General features: G+C 39.5%; 1 protein-coding gene across 5 annotated transcripts in view; it reads right to left on the bottom strand.

The window, feature by feature from the left end:
- The window catches only part of BCKDHB (branched chain keto acid dehydrogenase E1 subunit beta), a 228,500-nt gene that overhangs the window by 174,776 nt on the left and 34,355 nt on the right, over nucleotides 1-19,369 (bottom strand). For all 5 annotated transcript variants that reach the window (XM_014859754.3, XM_044757139.2, XM_070496706.1 and 2 more), the window contains exons 4-6: nucleotides 6,649-6,782; nucleotides 6,275-6,430; nucleotides 2,242-2,350 (exon numbers count right to left, since the gene is read on the bottom strand). In XM_014859754.3, coding sequence (XP_014715240.2) covers nucleotides 2,242-2,350; nucleotides 6,275-6,430; nucleotides 6,649-6,782 — 399 coding nt within the window. The remainder of the gene's footprint in view (nucleotides 1-2,241; nucleotides 2,351-6,274; nucleotides 6,431-6,648; nucleotides 6,783-19,369) is intronic.

The following is a 19,369-nucleotide window of genomic DNA, read 5'->3' as shown; positions in this document are numbered from 1 at the left end:
TGAACCAGAGGCCAAGTCTAAGAAAACCATGGGTTTAAAGCATCTTGAATTCTATACAAGAACCAAGAATTATATAAGATAAACGGAGATAGGCAACATCAGTTACTGCTTCATAATCGACACTAAGCACTGGTTCCCAAAATTTATTATGAGTCCGAATCACCTGAAGAGCTTCTAAGACAGACAGCCGGCCCCGCTCCCACAGGTCCTAAGTCAGTAGGCCATGAGTTGTGGCCTGACAACTGCATTTCTAATAAGCTCCCAGGACAGCAGGCTGGTGCCCAGGGATGAACTCTGATGACCACCCAGAGAACACTCACGTGTAGATTCAGGTGGTTCTCCCAGCCTACCTTCGTCTGCAAACATGCTCTCTAGCTATGAAAGAACTAGTGCTTTTCTGGTCTTTACTGAAGCATTAGGAGTGAAGAACAGATTGAGAGTCAGAGTCCTCAAAATGGCACATAATCAGTCATGGGGAGACTTCTGAAACCCTTTTGAGCCCCGTCCTCATCCGGGTCTTCCACGATCTCTCCCAGGGCTGAGCCTACAACAGTTTCTCAAGCTCATTCTCTCAGCTGGACTCCTACAACAGGAAACAGTTCCTTACCAACCCTGATTTCAAAATTTGCAGCAAAGTGAATATTACTTTTCCAAATGTTTCTTATTCAGTCTCCATTTATTAAATATTGAAAAAAAATCTGCATTAATTGTTTAGGTTTAACAGCTGGTTGGCCTTACAAATATAATACCCACAGGATATCCAAAGTAATTAGAAATCAAACAGCTCCTCAGTATATCCCATCGATGTTTTCCTATTCTCCTCAAGATTTTAAGTTCTTATAATATCTTTATCCCATAACGGGCTATAGATTACAATAGAGTGCCTAAAATATTTAGAGGTTCAATTTAAAATTTTTAACTTAAGAGCAATTGGAATTCTGAGAAGTTTGCAATGGAGATGTAACATGGCACAGCCACTTTGAAAAACTCTTTAGTAGATTCCTATAAAGTGAAATGTACATCTGCCCTGTGACACAGCAATTCCATCCCTGGATGTTTACTACCCAAAAGAAATGAAACAGTATGTTCAAAAAACACTTGTACAGGAATGTCCCAAGCAGCCTTGTACAAAATAGGCAAAAACTGAAAACAATGATGGACATTTGTTCATCAACATGGGAATGGACAAACTGTGATATATTCATACAATGGAAATGCTACTCAGCAATGAAAACGGAATAAGCTCCTGATATGAGCAACAACACAAATGAATTTCAAACACATCAGGTTGAGTAAAAGAAGGCAAATGCAAAAGAATATATACTGTGTGATTCATTTAGATGAAGGCCAAAACTACGTGCAACTAATCTATGGTGACAGCAAGCCAAGTGGTTAATTTAGGGTGGAAAGAATGCTTCGGCAGGAAAGAGGTGAAAGGAGCTTCTGGAGTGATGAAAATGTTCTATGTCCCCTTTTGCTGAGTGGTTACATGGATGTATAGGACTGTCAAAAAAATCTGTCAAACTGAACACTTAATATCTAACCATCTTATTGTACGTAAATCACATCAGAATAAAACAAAATGTGTTTTTAAGCTTAACTATTCAAGGAAAAGAATGATTTGCCAAAGCAATGTTTCTTGAATTCAAAATAAAATATACTTTAAACAACAAGTTTGATATTAAAAATTTCCAGTATAGCTGATAAATAAGGAGTCACAGACAAGTGGTTAAAAAAATCATCATTTTGAGCTAAAAGGAGGGGAACTAAACATCTCAGTTTGCCCTAGACAGTCATCCCAGTACAGACCTGATGTCACAGCATTAATAGTGGCCCCCCCTTCACTATCAAAAGTATCCTAATTTAGATGAAGGCCAATAAGGACACTTTAGCTAAAAGGGCATTTGATATTATTTAGTACAAAGAGCTCATTCACTTTTTCATTCAACCCGCATTTAATAAACATACACTATGTAGCTAAACATAGTCCCTATGCCCTTGTTACCACTTCCCTTTGCTTCTTTGTTTCCACAATCAAAATATAAAATGGCTACATGGATTTTCCCTAAAGTTAGCATGAAATACACAGTTGAAGACAAACTAAATATAGAAGAAATAAGAATTTTTTTTCTACAAGGGAAATATAAATTAAGCTTATAAAAACAAGTTCATAATTTTTCGAGCTGTGCAAAACAAAACGTATAAAGATATTCACAAATATAAAATAAAGAAAACCTGTACCTGCTGCCCGGTAAAGTATCTTAGGTTCAAAAAATATACAAGGATTTTTATCCTCTATGCACGACAAAAGAAGTCCCTTGGCCTGGAAAGGGCTTCTGGGTACAACCACCTGCAAAACAGATTTTTAAACACAATTTCAGTGAAAAGGTATCCCAGTAAACTCACTCATAAGGGTTGATATTTAAATAACCAATTGTTACTAACTGACTATACAAATCTTGTATTTTTAGCCTAATTAGCATTTATTATAAAAGTTACATATTATCCCAAAAAATTCCATTTGTTCAACAAATATGTATCAGATGTCCACCACGTACTCCTATTTTCAAAGGGCGTGCAACTCTCTTCTCCAATTTTAACATATCAAAATCTCCTCCTTTCCCATGAAAAATATAGTCTTCACTTCCTAAGTGGATAAATAATCCACTGAACTTTACGACCCAGGCACTGTAACGTCCAGTTATTTCGAAGCTCAGAGAAGTGTGGTTACGGCACACTTGCCTTGAGGAAAGGGCTCCAGGCCCCCCTTGAGAATGAGGCCGCTGATGAGGAAGATGCTGACAATCAGAGCAGGGAGCACATGTGTTCACGGGGTCAAGAGCTCCCTGGATTAATTCATCTACTGTTCACAGCAGGAAGCTATTGTTATTTCCCCCAATTTACAAATAGAGACTAAGGCTTCAAGAGGGAGTAAGGAACTTGCCCAAGGTCACATCACTTCTGAGACCAGGGATTCTCACTCGGGCTGACTCTTAGCTTCTACATTTTGCCTCAAATCACACACTTGTGTCTAGTTTTTAATGATTGTTAAATCATTGCATAAAGACAAGTGTTACACAGGAAGAGTCATCATAAAAATAAATCTGAATTTATCACAAAGACTCAAATAAGATTCCTTGAAGCAAATTACATCTGGCTTTCAAAGTCACTTTTATACCATTTTATTGAAGGATTTTTATTTACAAAATAAAACAGCACAAATCTCACTATTTTATTCTCTATAAATAGACTGCTAAACACACAGCTTACCATAACACACAATGTCTTTATCTTATGATCCTATTTTAGTTTCTCTTCATCTGCTTTCTTCATGTGTTTATTTTTAGACTTTTGTACTATATGTATTTTCTCATTTGGGATGAAACAAGAGAAAGAAAGAGGAGGAGGGGAGAGAAGGTAGGGGACTGAGAGAAATGATCTGCTCTTAAAAACACGGGGTAACATCATAAACACTAAATAAGAATCGACGTTCAGCTCAAGTACAAAAATAACTGTTGCTGCAGACGAGGGTCCTGTCTCGACCCCCACTTCTAGCGCACATGGAAAACTACGCAACCCCTACTCAACTAAGTCATGACTTTGATCTAGTAGAAAACATAAGACGTAGACACACATTCACAAACAATTCATGTTATCAAAAACAGCCAGCCCTGGGTGGATACAGAGATGGTTCAACATCTGCAAATCAATCAACATGATACACCACATCAACAAATTAAGGAATAAAAACCACATGGTCATCTCAATAGACGCAGAGAAAGTAATTGACAAGATCCAATAGCCATTTATGATAAAAACTCTGAACAAAGTGGGGATAGAAGGGAACTACCTCAACATAATAAAGGCCATATATGACAAACCCATAGCCAACATCATATTCAATGGGCAAAAACTGAAGACCATCCCCTGAGAACAGGAACAAGACAAGGATGCCCACTATCACCACTCTTATTCAACATAGGGCTGGAGGTTTTGGCCAGAGCAATTTGGCAAGAGAAAGGAATAAAAGGAATCCAAATAGGGAGTGAAGAAGTAAAACTCTCGCTGTTTACAGATGACATGATCTTATATATAGAAAACCCTAAAGAATCCATTGGAAAACTATTAGAAATAATTAACAACTCCAGTAAAGTTGCAGGGTACAAAATCAACTTACAGAAATCAGTTGCATTTCTATACATTAATTTTGAACTTACTGAAAGAGAACATAAGACTACAATTCCATTTACATTCGCAACAAAAAGAATAAAGTACCTAGGAATAAATTTAACCAAGAAGGTGAAGGACTTATACAATGAAAACTATAACACATCACTGAAAGAAACTGATAATGACATAAAGAGATGGAAAGAGATTCCATGCACGTGGATTGGAAGAATAAACATAGTTAAAATCTCCATACTACGTAAAACAATCTACAGATTCAACGCAATCCCTATCAGAATCCCAATGACATTCTTCAGGGAAACAGAGCAAAGAACACTAAAATTCATATGGGGCAACAAAAGACCCCGAATTGCTAAAGCAATCCTGAGAAAAAGAACAAAGCTGGAGGCATCACAATTCCTCACTTCAAGATGTACTACAAAGCCACAGTGATCAAAATGGCATGGTACTGGTACAAAAACAGGCACACAGATCAATGGAACAGAACTGAAAGCCCAGGAATAAAACCACACATCTACGGACAGCTAATCTTTGACAAAGGTACCAAGAACATACAAAGGAGAAAAGACAGTCTCTTCAATAAATGGTGTTGGGAAATATGGACAACCACTGCCAAAAGAATGAAAATAGACCATTATCTCATGCCATACACAAAAATAAACTCAAAATGGATCAAAGACTTGAAGGTAAGTCCTGAAACCATAAAACTCCTGGAAGATAATAGAGGTAATACACTCTTTGACATCGAACTAAAAAGGATCTTTTCGAATACCATGTCTTCTCAGACAAAGGAAACAAAAGAAAAAATAAACAAGTGGGGCTTCATCAGACTAAAGAGCTTCTGCAATGCAAAAGAAACCAGGATCAAAACAAAGAGACAACCCATCAAGTGGGAGAAAATATTTGCAAATCATATATCTGACAAGGGGTTAATCTCCATGATATATAAGGAACTCACACAACTGAACAACGGAAAAACAAACAGCCTGATCAAAAAATGGGCAGAGGATATGAACAGACATTTTTCCAAGGAAGATACACAAATGGCCAAAAACACATGAAAAGACGTTCAACATCACTAATCACCAGGGAAATGCAAATCAAAACTACACTAAGATTCCACAATATGCCTGTTAAAATGGCTATAATCACTAAGACTAAAAATAACAAATGTTGGAGAGGGTGTGGAGAAAAGGGAACCCTCATACACTGTTGGTGGGAATGCAAACTGGTGCAGCCACTATGGAACAGTATGGAGATTCCTCAAAAAACTAAAAATAGAAATACCATATGACCCAGCTATCCCACTACTGGATATCTACCCAAACAACTTGAAATCAACAATCCAAAGTAACATATGTATCCCTATGTTCACTGCAGCACTATTCACAATAGCCAAGGCATGGAAACAATTCAAGTGCCTAGCAACTGATGATTGGATAAAGAAGATGTGGTATATACACACACAGTGCAATTCTACTCAGACATACAAAGAGACAAAATCATCCCATTTGCAACAACATGGAAGGACCTGGAGGGAATTATGCTAAGTGAAATAAGCCAGACTGAGAAAGACACACACCAGATGATTTCACTCATATGTGGAATATGAACAAACATATGGACAAAGAAAACAGTTCAGTGGTTACCAGGGGAAGGGGAAGAGGGGGTGGACACTGAGGGAAGGGAAGTACTTATGTGGTGACAGACAAGAAATATGCACAACTGAAATTTCACAATGATGTAACATACTATGAACTCAATAAAAAAATTAGAAATCAGCCCTGGGTGGACTTACTATGAGTTTCTATAATGATTCCCTGGAAAGCTCTCAGTCTTACTCTTTGAAGTCTATGAAATTAATGTCAGAGTTAAGCCAGTTCTGCTTCAAGGAGAATAGCCCATAAGCCTGGGCATTGGATAGTTGATCTAAAAGAAATACTAAGCTCTTTTTTTAAAAACAATTAAGTTCACATAAATTCCAAAAATCCTGTTTGCTTGCTTCTAGATAAGCATATTGGTTAACAGAATGAACCAAAATAGAAACATCAAATCGAGATCAAATAAAGTACATAAATGAGGATACCTTGATTCCTGGGCAGTGTGCAAAAAAAGCTTCCGGACTCTGAGAATGGTAGACAGCCCCATGGCCGACACAGCCCCAAGGGGCCCGGATGGTGAGGCTTCCACAATTAAAAAGATCCCCAGAGCGATAGCGATACTTGGCGGCTTCGTTAACAATCTGAGGGGGGAAAGAGAAGGGACATGTCACAATGAGGCCTTTACTCCCAGCCATTTTCTTAAACCATTTTATTAGATCTTTAAATATAAGCCCCTAACTAAATGAGTCCTAATGCACCGGCTCAAAGGTAACAAAAGTTCCTAAGAAGGGGGTGGGAGAGTGGAGCTAAGACTTCAACATTTCTGACGTTCAATTATACTACAATGCAATCCTCTCACCTGATCAAAAGCAGGGAAAATATAATCTGCAAACTGAATTTCTGCAATGGCAGTGGCACCAGTGACTGCAATTCCAATTCCAAACCCAACAATTCCTTGTTCACACAATGGAGTGTTAAAAACTCTATCTTTTCCTAAAAAAAGAAAACAAAGTCAGCTTAACATGACAAATGAGAGTAACGTAATGCAAAATACAACTGAAAATGCAATGAGTTAATAATGGCGAGATGGAGCAAAAAAGAAGCACGGAACACATGAAGGAAATAGAAACCAACCTGTATGATGGCCGGCTTAGCGGAGAACATGTAACTATATTAACTGTAAGTAATCTAAATGTTCCAATTAAAAGAAAGATTGCCACACTGGGATAAAAAAAGCAAAATTCAACTACTTAAAACACTCAAACAATGAACATAACAGAAAATTTATAAGTAAAAAGGAAGAAAAACTATACAATGAAAAACTTAAGCAGGGAAAGTTGATGTCACTACATTAATGGCAGACAAAGCAGATTTTCAGGGCAAAGGCATGCCCAGAGATAAGAGGGAAACTCCATACTGTTAAAGGGTTAAATTCACAAGAAGGAGATCACTCTAAATTTATACTCATGCAATAACACAAGCTCCAAATAAACTGGAGAAATTAACAGAATTAAAAAGAGAAACGGATAAATTCCCAAAATAGTGGGGGGACTTCAAAGTACCAATCTCAGTAACTGACAGAAAAAGCATACCAAAATCAAAAGGTAAAAACTGTAGAAGATTTGAATGGGATCAACAAACATGACCTCACGGACACTCACAGGGCACCACACCCAACAGTCAGGAACACAAATGTTCTCCAAGGAAACAGAGAACACTGACATTCACTGGCCATAGACTGGGCTATAAATCCAATCTCAACAAACTTCATAGATTAAAATCATACAGAGTCTACTTTCTGACCATGGTAGAATTACACTAGAAGTCAATCACAAAAAGATAATTAGAAAATCCTTATGTTAGAAAAATACATATGTCTAAGTAACCCATGGCTAAGAAGAAATGATTGAAATTAGGAAGTATTTTGAAATGAATGATAATGAAAAAACTATGTATCACAACTTATGGAGGTTACCATTTCGGCAATGGCAGAGTAGCTTTTTTCAGACTAACCCTCCCACATCTAATGATTATAAACTCTGGACAAAATGAAACAACTACTTAAAGGCACTGGAGAGCCGAAAAGCAGGCCTGAATTGAAGAGAATTCAACCCTTGAAAGGAAGGAAGCACAATAGACAAGCATGACGCTTATGAGGCTTGTCTGCTGAGGGGACTTCCCAGTCTCTGTGACATGGGACAGCTAGAATTCAGACAGACAGACTCAGTCTTATTGGCTTGAGGTGTCAGAATGGAGTCTGGGGCTACCAGTGGCTAGAAATTGATGGACTAAGTCCCTAAGAGAAGGATATTACATGGGAGCACCCCAAAATCTGTGCATCAACTCTGCTCAAATCCTCAGCAGAGCCCTTGCCTGCAGGAGCCTGCAGGAGCCCAGCAGATAACACAGCTGGAAGCTCAAAGAGCTGAGCAGAGACCGCAGCTCTACCCACCGAAGAGGAGATAGAATCTGGAGTTTGAGATTCTTCAAATCAAAGGGGCTCAATAAACAACTTAGGCTTTCCATTGAAACCAGAAGGTATAACGTCATGAGTGTACAACTCAGTTCTCACTGAAATTTCACCACCTCTCAGCCAATATCAGCATTTGGTGAGAAAATACTAATTTCAGGCAGCTGGATGGACACAAACAATGGCTACAGTCTGGTCAAGTGACCAAAAGTTTGGGGACAGATCTGGGATTGCCATTTCAGTTCCATAATACAGGGATACCAGTTCTTGCTGCAGAGAATTCACTCTCAGCTCAGTCATTCTTTTGAATGTGAATCACAAATAGGGCAAGTGCTGGGAGACGCCAACTAGACACAGCCTGTCGCCTGCACTCTAAAAGCAGCTGCAAACATTTAAAGCATGATTCCTACTCATCATGATCTACGACTATCTTCTGAAATTGTGACCTCTATCCCTCATCAGTTCCCTTTTTGACTTCAAGTAACTTGATGATTTCTGGAAGTCTATGATTCCATTGAACTAAGAACAATTCATCGATAGAAAGTGAGCGCAGGCTCCAGCCGCCACCTGTGGAGTTCACACCCCTGGAACACCTCACGCACCTCAACCAGATGGGATAAGCAGGGCCCGTATTCCTTGCCATTTCAAGTTCCCTGGATTCAGATATTTCAGTAAATCTAAACCTTTTTTGCTCCTAGAAGGCAAAAATTTGAGTTTCTCAGAACTCTTACTCCAAAACATGCTTGGTTTGAGGAAATAGCTTCACAACTCTCTCCAACAAGTTTCTATGACCTAACAGAAACTGCTTCACCAGGAAATACTGTTAAAATCTGCTTCCATTTTCTCCCCAACAGGTAATGATGGAAGGTAGGCACACAGCTTAAATGCACAATACTGACGACTCCCTTGCCTGACGTGGAGTCCACACGCACAGGATCCCATGGGTAAATTAACACGACAGTGACTGCAGCACGAGCCAAGACAGACCTAGGTTAAGTGCCATCTCCACAAGTTGCCAAACTCCCCAAGGGTCAATTTCTTGTCTATAACAGAAGAATCATGATACTGAAAAGACAAATAATTCAGACACTTATTCAACCAACGTTTACAAATAAAGTACCTCATATTGTATAGACACTCCTCTAGAGGCAGAGGACGCAGCACACAAAACAGAGAAAAACTCCTATCCTCACGGAACCTACATTCTAGTCAGGGAAAACAGACAATAAAAGCAAAATAAATAAGTAAAATATATAGTGTGTTAGATGATGACAAGTGCTATGGAGAACAGTAAAGCAGAGAGTAGGTGACTAGGGAGAGGAAGTGAGACTGTGATTTTAAATAGGAAGATGGGAAAGCCCCACTAAGAGGTGACATTTAAGGGAAGAGCTGAAGGAAGTGAGGAAGTGTACCATGCATATATACAAGGGAATAATGTTCTGGGCAGAGGGATCAGCAAGTGCAGAGGTCCCGGGGTGTGAACATGTTTATCACATCAGAGGAAAGGCAAGAAGTCCAGAATGCCTGGTCTGAAGTAAGAGAAACAGTGATAGGAGATAAAGCTGAAGAGTTAAGACGATGGGACGGGGAGGTGGCACAGATCAGACAAGGCCTTGTAGGTCATTGTAAGCACCCTTTTACTGTGAAAATGACTGAGTCACTAAGTTGGTGAGTGAGACAGGAAGCCGTTGAGCAAAGTCATGCCGTTCTCTGCATTGCATTTCGACAGGATCCCTCTAGCTGGTATTTGGTGGATAGCCTATAAATAGGCATGGGTGGACACAGCAAGACTGATTACAGGATCCTGCAATAACCCCAGTAAGAGATGATGACATATAATAGCGGAAAAGGTGTAAGACTCTTAATATAGTCTAAAGATAGAGTCAAAAGGATATGCTGATAAAACGGATGTGGAGTATGAGTCAGAGAAATGCAAAGGATGATGCAGAGGTTTTTGGCCCAAACAACCTGAAGGAGAGAGTTGCCATTAACCAAGAAAGGGCAACTAGGAAGAAGCATGATGGGATGAGATAAGAGGAGTTCAGTTTTGGAGATGTTAAGTTTGAGATGCCTTCAGACATGAAGGTAAAGCTATTAGTTACTATTAATACGATAGACAAGTTGAAAATCTTCAACATAAAGATGGCATTAAAAAAGACGGGACTGGGCTAGCCCAGTGGCACAGTGGTTAGGTTCACATGCTCCACTTCAGCGGTCCAGGGTTCGAGGGTTTAGATCTTGGGTGTGGACCTGCACACCGCTCATCAAGCCAAGCTGCAGCGGCGACTCACATACAAAATAGAGGAAGACTGGCACAGATGTTAGCCCAGGGACAATCTTCCTCACCAAAAAAAAAAGACAAAAATACCAAAGAAAAATATGGGACTAGATGAAATTATCAAGTAAATTTAAATGGGTACATAGAGAAGAGAGCCAATGTTAAAAAGATAAAAGGTGAGGGGCCAGCCCTGTGGCCTAGTGGTTAAGTTTGGCACACTACACCTTGGCAGGCCAGGTTCAGTTCCCAGGCATGGACCTAGAGCACTCATCAAGCCATTCTGTGGTACTGTCCCACATACAAAATAGAGGAAGACAGGCACAGATGTTAGTTCAGGGAGAATCTTCCTCAGCAAAAAAAAAAAAAAGTGAGAAACAATCAGCAAAGTTGAGAAGAAAAAAAAGCCAGAGTTTGGAGAAAACTAGGAGAATGTGCTGGCCAAAAGGCCAAGTCAAGAAAGGGCTTCTGGGGCCAGCCCAGTGGTGCACCCATTAAGTGCGCACATTCCAATTCAGTGGCCCGGGGTTCACTGGTTCAGATCCTGGCTGTGGACATGGCACCACTTGGCAAGCCATACTGTGGCAGGAATCCCACATAGAAAGTAGAGGAAGATGGGCATGGATGTTAGCTCAAGGTCAGTCTTCCTCAGCAAAAAAAGAGGAGGATTGGCAGCAGATGTTAGCTCAGGGCTAATCTTCCTCAAAAAAAGAAAGCACTTCTAAGAGAAGAGATTGATCAACTTGTGCCAACTGAAAGCAAAATGAGGACTGAGAGTTTTCTAACTCTCATGGTTATCACGACATAAGAGAATCTGTAAAGTAAGAGGAAGGCGAAAACAAAAGCCTAATTCAAGAGGGAATGGGAGAATAGAAATTGGAGACAATGAGTAATAACAATTATTTGAAGAAATTTTGCTGTAAACGAAAGAAGAGAAAAGAAGCAACAACTAGCTGAAGAGGAATATGGGATCAATAAAGGGATTTTTCAAGATAGAAGAAATAACAGTCTATTTGTAGGCTGATAGGAATGCTCAATAGAGAAGGGGAAAATGATGATTTTGAAAAAAGTTAATGAAATGGAGAGGGAAGAACAACTGGAACCATGTCTGTGAGAAGGCGACAGAGGAGGACGGGCTCTAGTATGGGAAGTTTGACAGGAACCTGACGTTCATTCAGAGCAGAGGAGGAGCGTTCATGGGCATTGAAGCTGGTACATGGACACAGGTGGTGACGGGAGCCTGTCAAAGTTCTCTCCTAGTTGTATCTATCTTACCAGGAAAATATGAAACCAGATTATTAGCTAAGAGTAAGGATGGGGAAGGCACTGTTGAGGAGAGAAAAGAGAGTATGAAATAGTCATCCAGGAAAATGGAAGAGCGAGTGGAGCAGGAGCACACAGCGGGACGGGAGGCAGCGTGAGGGGGCCCTGGAGACTCCTAGCCCTGAGCTTACAGTGAGATCACGGGGCAAGATGTCATGTTTTGCTCCGGCAACATTCAGCTCAGGTTTTAAGATTTAGACAGAGATGGATTTTACCAAGCAAATAAAGACACAGAATTTAAACTGGGTATAAAAGGAAGAAAGGTCATGAGGGGAGTGAGGGACAGTGACAGGGCGGTGGAGTCCACAGATTTTAAGAATCAATAAAGTCCAAGGATTGCTGGAGTGGAAGCATTAGAAGCAGGGAGCTGGAGGGGCTCAAGGTGGAGGTCAGAGTTGGGGATGCTTTAAACTGAGATCATGGAGGCTCTGCAGTTACTGATAATGACCAGGCCTGGGATGTGACTGTAAGAGTGAGAAGCTGAGGTAGCCTGGAGGACAAGATCACTAGAGAAAAGAAGGATAAGAAACTGAGAAGCCAGAGTATCGAGAGGATCATCCATGTGGGTAGAGACAGGAGTACCAGAGAGAAGGACAGTGGGCCAGGCCAGGAACAAATAGGATTGACCTGGTGTCCACAGATGACAAGGAAGGACAGTGTTAGTGCTTAGCATTCAATACTTTATTGATTTATTGAAAGTACTCAATAAATGTTTATTTTGAAAGGACAAATTAGATAATGAAAGCTAGGTTTCTTTGGATTTACAAATCAACTTTGTAAATCCTTCCTCACTTTCTCAGATGACCGAACTTGATATTTGGAACCAAATTTCTCAAATTGAGTACATTCAAGTAGTATTCTGTGATCATATAATAATCTCACACAGACCACACCCTTTAGGTCAGGTGGCACATAAAACGGATATCCCTGAAACACGTGACAACTTAAAATATTCATGCAAATGACAAGTGAAATCTAAGATCAGTTGCAGTTCATATCTTTCACACGCAGCTGAAGCCCATAATGACAGGGTAAGTTTCTGAGGCTCGAAGAAAGTTGCAAGAAGGGGCCTGTCTGTGTCAAAGTGCTGAGAATCACGCTGGACACTCACGGAGGGCTGGCGCTCGGATTTCACGTGAAGGGAAAACTATGCCCAATCCGAAACAGGCCCTCAGCACCCCACAGCTCTGCCTGGGTCAGAAGAAGTAAACGCTATCTGAATTACTTCTTTCTAAACTTAGATAACTGAGTAAAGTTAAATTAACATTTCAGATAAACTTGCTGCTTTTGATAATGTAGATGACTAGAATAAAATATATTCATACAGCATGCCATTTTCTTATATTTTGCTACCTTTGCTTAAACTTTACTATATCTTTGTAAAACTCCATGATTTTGTGTCCATGAAGACATATGTAGGACGCCAGATAGTTGAGCATTTAAATAAGTGACTTGTTACTTTCTCATTTGTCAAAGATCAAGCATTATGTCATACGGCCACTTTCTAATACTCTTCTTCTTTTGTAAAGGGAACAGGATTAAGAAGTTTTACATCACTGGCCGCTACTGTCTGTTAAAGATACTGTCCACTATGTAAAGCCAAACATCAAAATAAAAAGAGCAGTTGATTTCTCCAGCCGGAGAACCCCAGATGGGCACAACTGAGTCCATCAGTGACCCTGCTCCCCATAACACCGCTTACGCCACAACTGTAGACCAGAAACAACAATTAGGAAAAAGCAGCAGCCACAGTTGAAGGTAACAACCTCTTGGTTGGTTAAGAAAACCAAGTATCTCAATCTCTTCAGCCCCTAGACATTTTTCAGAACCCATAACTAGTTTTAAATTAGAATTTTCCTTGTGAACAAAGTGGTCCTGCGAGTTATTAAATCTACCTGGGGTAGAGTTAAATTTTGCTTTTTCCCATGAAAATTTCTGAAGACAGCTTTAAAACTGCCCATCTCTAAGCAACTTGTATTTCCTTAGGACACAATCTGAATAGGTCAGAATATCCTTCCAGAAACAAAGACCAGCTCCATCGGGCAAACAGCTCGAGTTCCAGATTCCCTGGGCAGAAAGGGAAACAAGGACATAACACACTTGTGACTAAGCTACATAATAAGCCAGGGGAAATTAATGTCACAATACATAAAATTTAAGAGTGGGGGAGGAAAATAATGTACCCCAATAATTTTAGTGACAGACTTTCTGGAATATGTTGTGATTTCACACTTTAAAGTCTGCTGATGAAGAACTTGATAAAGATGAAAGCATTGGTCAAATAAAGCAAAAATACAAAGGTAATCCACAAGATCAATTCTGCCTCTTGAAATAATAAGTAGAAAAGAATATTCCACTCATTAGATCAACAGACCAGGAAGAGATTTAGAGAATAAATAGGCAATAAGTTTTTAAAAGAATAATAGGATAACCGCACAATTTATCTTCCAAACTGAAATATGTCTGGGAGTGTTAAGGATACTAAAAATAATTAACAGATGTTAACTGATCTCAACAGGCCTAAATAAGTAGTCCCAGGAAAACAGGACTGGCCTGGGTGAACCAAGACTTGTAGACACTCTATTATTAGAGTTAAGTAATATTAATACCTAACTGGAAAGTAATAGGGGAAACATAAACCAAGTGTTCACCTTAGCCATAACTGATCTACATGTTTTAGCATCCTAACTTAGGCTGCTCAAGATCCAGAGCTGGAAAATGAAAGAGCTGAATAAGCCATCCCACCACCAAGGCAGTGGTCATAGTTTGCTGCCTGCAGTGGGCACTGTGATGCATGCAGCCCAGTCTCCCAGTAGGGAAGAACGTGCTGCCCTGTTTGCTGACTGTGCAGTTGACCAACAGACACCTGCCGTCAGCCCCTTCAAGGACTACCTCAACTGCACTGAACTTCCAAGTTCAAGGTCACACTTGGTGGCCACCATCCAATGATTGATCAGTATACTAGATAAAGGCCTGGTCATTTCAGCCCAACTAGGGACAACTCAAGAGGGTCATTATGACTCCAGAGAGCCCACAGGTTTGGCAAGGCTGTCCTCAGACCTGTGTAGCTTCTGGACATCTCCCTCTGGCCAATCCTGCTTTGGCTTGAAAGCAGCACTATATTTATGGCTCTGAAAGATGCTGGATTTCAATGTTTCCAGATTTAGGAGGTCAGACTATATTTACAAGTGTCTTACAACAACACATTCTCCAAATCGTAGCCTCCGGGCAATAATGGCTAGAAAGGGCTGTTTGTGAGCCTTGTCCTCTAGATTCCATTATTCTGAGGAGACCTGGGAAAGAGGTCTCGGTCATAATAATGGGCCTTAACTGGGCAGGAAAATTATAGGAGATAAAAATCAACTAGGAATAAACACATGTGCTTAGTAAATGTTTATTGAATGAATGGATAGACAGACAAAATGCAAAAGTTCCTCTGTAATCAATGAGTCTACAATTGTGGGTGCAGGTCCAACAATGCCCACAGATCCAACACAACGCAAACCAGTTCAAAGGATTCAACGACTAGATTAAAATTTGTCAGCTCCTATACTGAGAATACAGACTGTGTCTCATTCATTTTGGACACTCAGTAGTACCTAGCACAAGGTCTTGAATTTAGTAGTCATTCAACAGTGTCACTTGAATGAACAAGCTTAAAATACCCATCATGCTCAGGCTACAAAAAACATTTCAGGGGCTGGCCCCGTGGCCAAGTGGTTAAGTTCACGCGCTCTGCTGCAGGCGGCCCAGTGTTTCGTTGGTTCGAATCCTGGGCACGGACATGGCACTGCTCATCAAACCATGCTGAGGCAGCGTCCCACATGCCACAACTAGAAGGACCCACAACGAAGAATATACAACTATGTACTGGGGGCTTTGGGGAGAAAAAGGAAGTAAAATCTTTAAAAAAAAAAAAACATTTCAGTCTGTTGCCACAGTCTTGGTAGGACGTGGTAATGTCCCACACCAACTACTCAGACACGTAGACATGACAGCAAGGCACATAGGAGTTTAGCTGAAATAGACACGTACTACGTAACATATACATGAAATATTTCATTTAAATAATGGAAAAATGTGACACCAAAAGAGACTACAGACTCACTCATGCATAAAGATGAGAACTACATTCAACCATCTCTAGTACCTTGAAGAGTCCTTGGCACATAGTAATATTTTTAAAATATTTGTTCAATGCATGAATGAATAAAATAATGACCAAAATAATATTAAAATAGAAATGATAGCCAAACTCAGGGAAAATTATAAAATCAGGCTAGATCAAAATATCTTGAAAACCCAATTATCCACACATAGATTGGATTACTTACTTCATGGCTATATTTCAGGTGGCCACCTCTTAGGGAAATTAATGTTAGAAATAACAGAAAAGGAGAAAAGGAAGAGTCACTTAATTTTAAGCAACGCATAAAACTTAAACAGGGAACATCTGGTTGAAGGTTAGTCACTACGATTATGATGCAATCATGTTCAATATCATACACCAGGGTTTTTCAAACAAAGTACTATATGGACAACTTTTTTTTTTAAATTTATTATTTATTTATTTATTTTTTAAAGATTGGGCCTGAGCTAACATCTGTTGCCAATCTTCTGTTTTTTCTTCTTCTTATTCTTCTCCCCCAAACCCCCCAGTACATAGTTGTAGATTCTAGTTGTGAGTGCCTCTGGTTGTGCTATGTGGGACACCGCCTCAGCATGGCTTGATGAGCAGTACCATGTCTGCGCCCAGGATCCGAACCTGCGAAACCCTGGGCCGCTGAAACAGAGTGCGCAAACTTAACCACTCGGCCACGGGGTCAGTCCCCGGACAACTTTTAAAGGAGAAATATTCTTTTGCCCTCCTAAGGTCAAGTTAACTCAGTTTTAATATTTTAATACATACAAAATTAAACTTAGCATTTATTACCCTGATGAAAAGACAAAAACAGAACAAATTTATAAATTAAATACAAAAATAATCAATTTAATTGCTTATGTAGCTGTTTCAAAAATAAAACAAAAAGTTCTGTATCAAGCCCATCCAGTCATGCATAATGTAGGAGATTCCCTCAAGGTTCGATGTCATTTTAATGAATAATACACGTGACTTGTATTTAATACATGTTTGACAGGTAGGAAGCACTTTACACGTTATCTCATGGCATTTTTCAACATTCATAATAGGTTAAACCATTTCCTAGTGAAGAACATGAGGTTCATAAATAAAAACAAAACACCACCACAATGAGTTATTCCCTTGCACCTGTTAGGATAGCTATTATCAAAAATAAATAAATAAAATAAAATTAACGGCAAAAACATGGTGTACCAAACAATGCCTTTCTGCTGAAATGACCACACCAATGTGGCTTCCGGTTTGATTCTGGTTTTTAATGCTTTTGTGGGGTTTTTTTCTTTTCTACTTTAGTCATTAAAACGAAAAAATGCCTTTTCACTTAAATGCACTGTACAAAATAGTACTTATAAGATGCTGGCTTTCTTTACCAGTTAAGGATAATCAAACCTCATACTAAACAAAGCACTGACAAGGATTCCTTGAATGCCAGTTTTAAGGAAGTTACTTCAAGAGAAAGTTGGTATCACAACCATATTGAAATCTGCATTTAATGCATATCCATTCAATTATTGCTGGAATCTCAAATAGAAAATTCCTCAGTGTATATTTACTGGTATACCCAATGCTAATGAACTATTTGAAAATTGCTATATTAAAAAATGTAGTCTGTCAAACTCATCTGTCTGCAACTTGAGTCGGTTATCGCTATAACACCTTTGGGTGTGCACGCAGGGACGTGCCTAGCAGCATGTGTTACCTGAATCTCAGCAAGAGCTTCCAACACTTCAGACACTGAAGGAGTTAGTATTCACATAGCACTAACACAATAAAAACACAAACACCAATTTTATCGCTTGATACTTTTTCATAAAAGTATCAAGTATGGCAATACTTGGTTATACGGCAGGTGATCCAAATGACCCCGAATATGCTTATATATTTTTCAAGATTATCACTGATATTAAAACTCCAAAATTTTAAATCTCACTGAAACGTGAAAACTCCCAGAATACATCCATATACACACAGGGTTAGCTAATATCACTTAGAGAAAGAATATCCTAGGAAAAGAACAATATCAAATAAAATAATCAACTCCACTGCTTGATTTTAGAAGAAAAATTCTACTTAGACATATAATGAAAAGAAGTGTTTAAAATAAATTTCTCTTGGAGAGTGTGGCAATTGTTCAAAAGCACTACTATTACAGTCACGCACCGCATAACTACATTTTGGTCAACACCACCACTATGCGATGGTGGTCCCATAAGGTTAGTACCATACAGCCTAGGTGTGTAGTAGGCTATACCACTCAGGTTTGTGTAAGCACATTCTATGATGTTCATACAATGACAAAATCACCTAACAATGCATTTCTCAGAATGCATCTCCGTCATTAAGTGAAGCATGACAGTAGTAACCAAAAGTTTAAAAAAAACTTTGCAAGATTACTGGAAAAAAGAAGTTATCAATGAGTAAATTAATCCTTCATTTAAATGAAGATTTCTAAATTAAAGAGAATATAGAGATACTGTATATTATATCTATTGGGGGGGGAAACAAAGCAATTCTAAACTTGAACCAAAATCTTGTTCCATTAGCAAGACCATAAACAGGCACAGCAGGAGGCTGGCATGACCCTTTGTCCAAAGATCCTGAGGTTTACCACTGGGCAGAGTAGGGCTATAAACAGGAGGCCCAGCCACTGCTAACCTGCAAGAGACATTCCAGGAGCGGGAATGAAGAGCTGACGATCAAAGGCAACTCCTGGATTGAGGAACAAACGCTGCTCCTGCCGCTGCGTATCTACAGAGGTCTGGCAATCACGCAGGCCGGGGTCCGAACCCAAGGGGACCCAGACCCCTCCAATGCACTGCTTGGAAATGAGGACCAGGTGATCCTAATGGATCACAATTCTCTTCAGGCAAGCATCCACTTGGAAGCCCTGGCTCTACACTATTCCCCTCAAGGATGTATTAGCAAATCGAGATCTGGCCCCTGAACCGTGTGCTGTGAGCCATTCACCATATGTTTGAGTAAGATCCTTATGACATGACGCTCCACAAAGATAACAGCATGACGCTGCCAGTCCAGAACCAACTCAACATTCCCAGAGCCCCGGGCATCTTCAGGAAATGAAGGCTATGATGAGGGTTATGGCCCAGAGAAGACATATTATAACTAGTAATAAATTAACCACTGGCGTTTTGACATTTGTGCATAAACTGAAAATGTTTCTGAATGTAATCAATGTGATGTAAGGAGAAAAAATTCACACTTATGAAGTCACCTTATCTTAAATGAAACTGAATTTAAACAAATGTAATCAGAATGTTTGGGTTCTAGGGAATAGGTACTATACAACTATTTAAGTGAGACTCTAAGTTACGTGACACTTGGAAAGAAAACAAACATAAATCCATTTCAGT

This window comes from Equus asinus, chromosome 24, assembly GCF_041296235.1.
Source record: "Equus asinus isolate D_3611 breed Donkey chromosome 24, EquAss-T2T_v2, whole genome shotgun sequence".
Classification (NCBI taxonomy): domain Eukaryota; kingdom Metazoa; phylum Chordata; class Mammalia; order Perissodactyla; family Equidae; genus Equus; species Equus asinus.
Note: the sequence above shows the minus strand (reverse complement) of the source record. Positions and strands in the feature narration are given on the sequence as shown.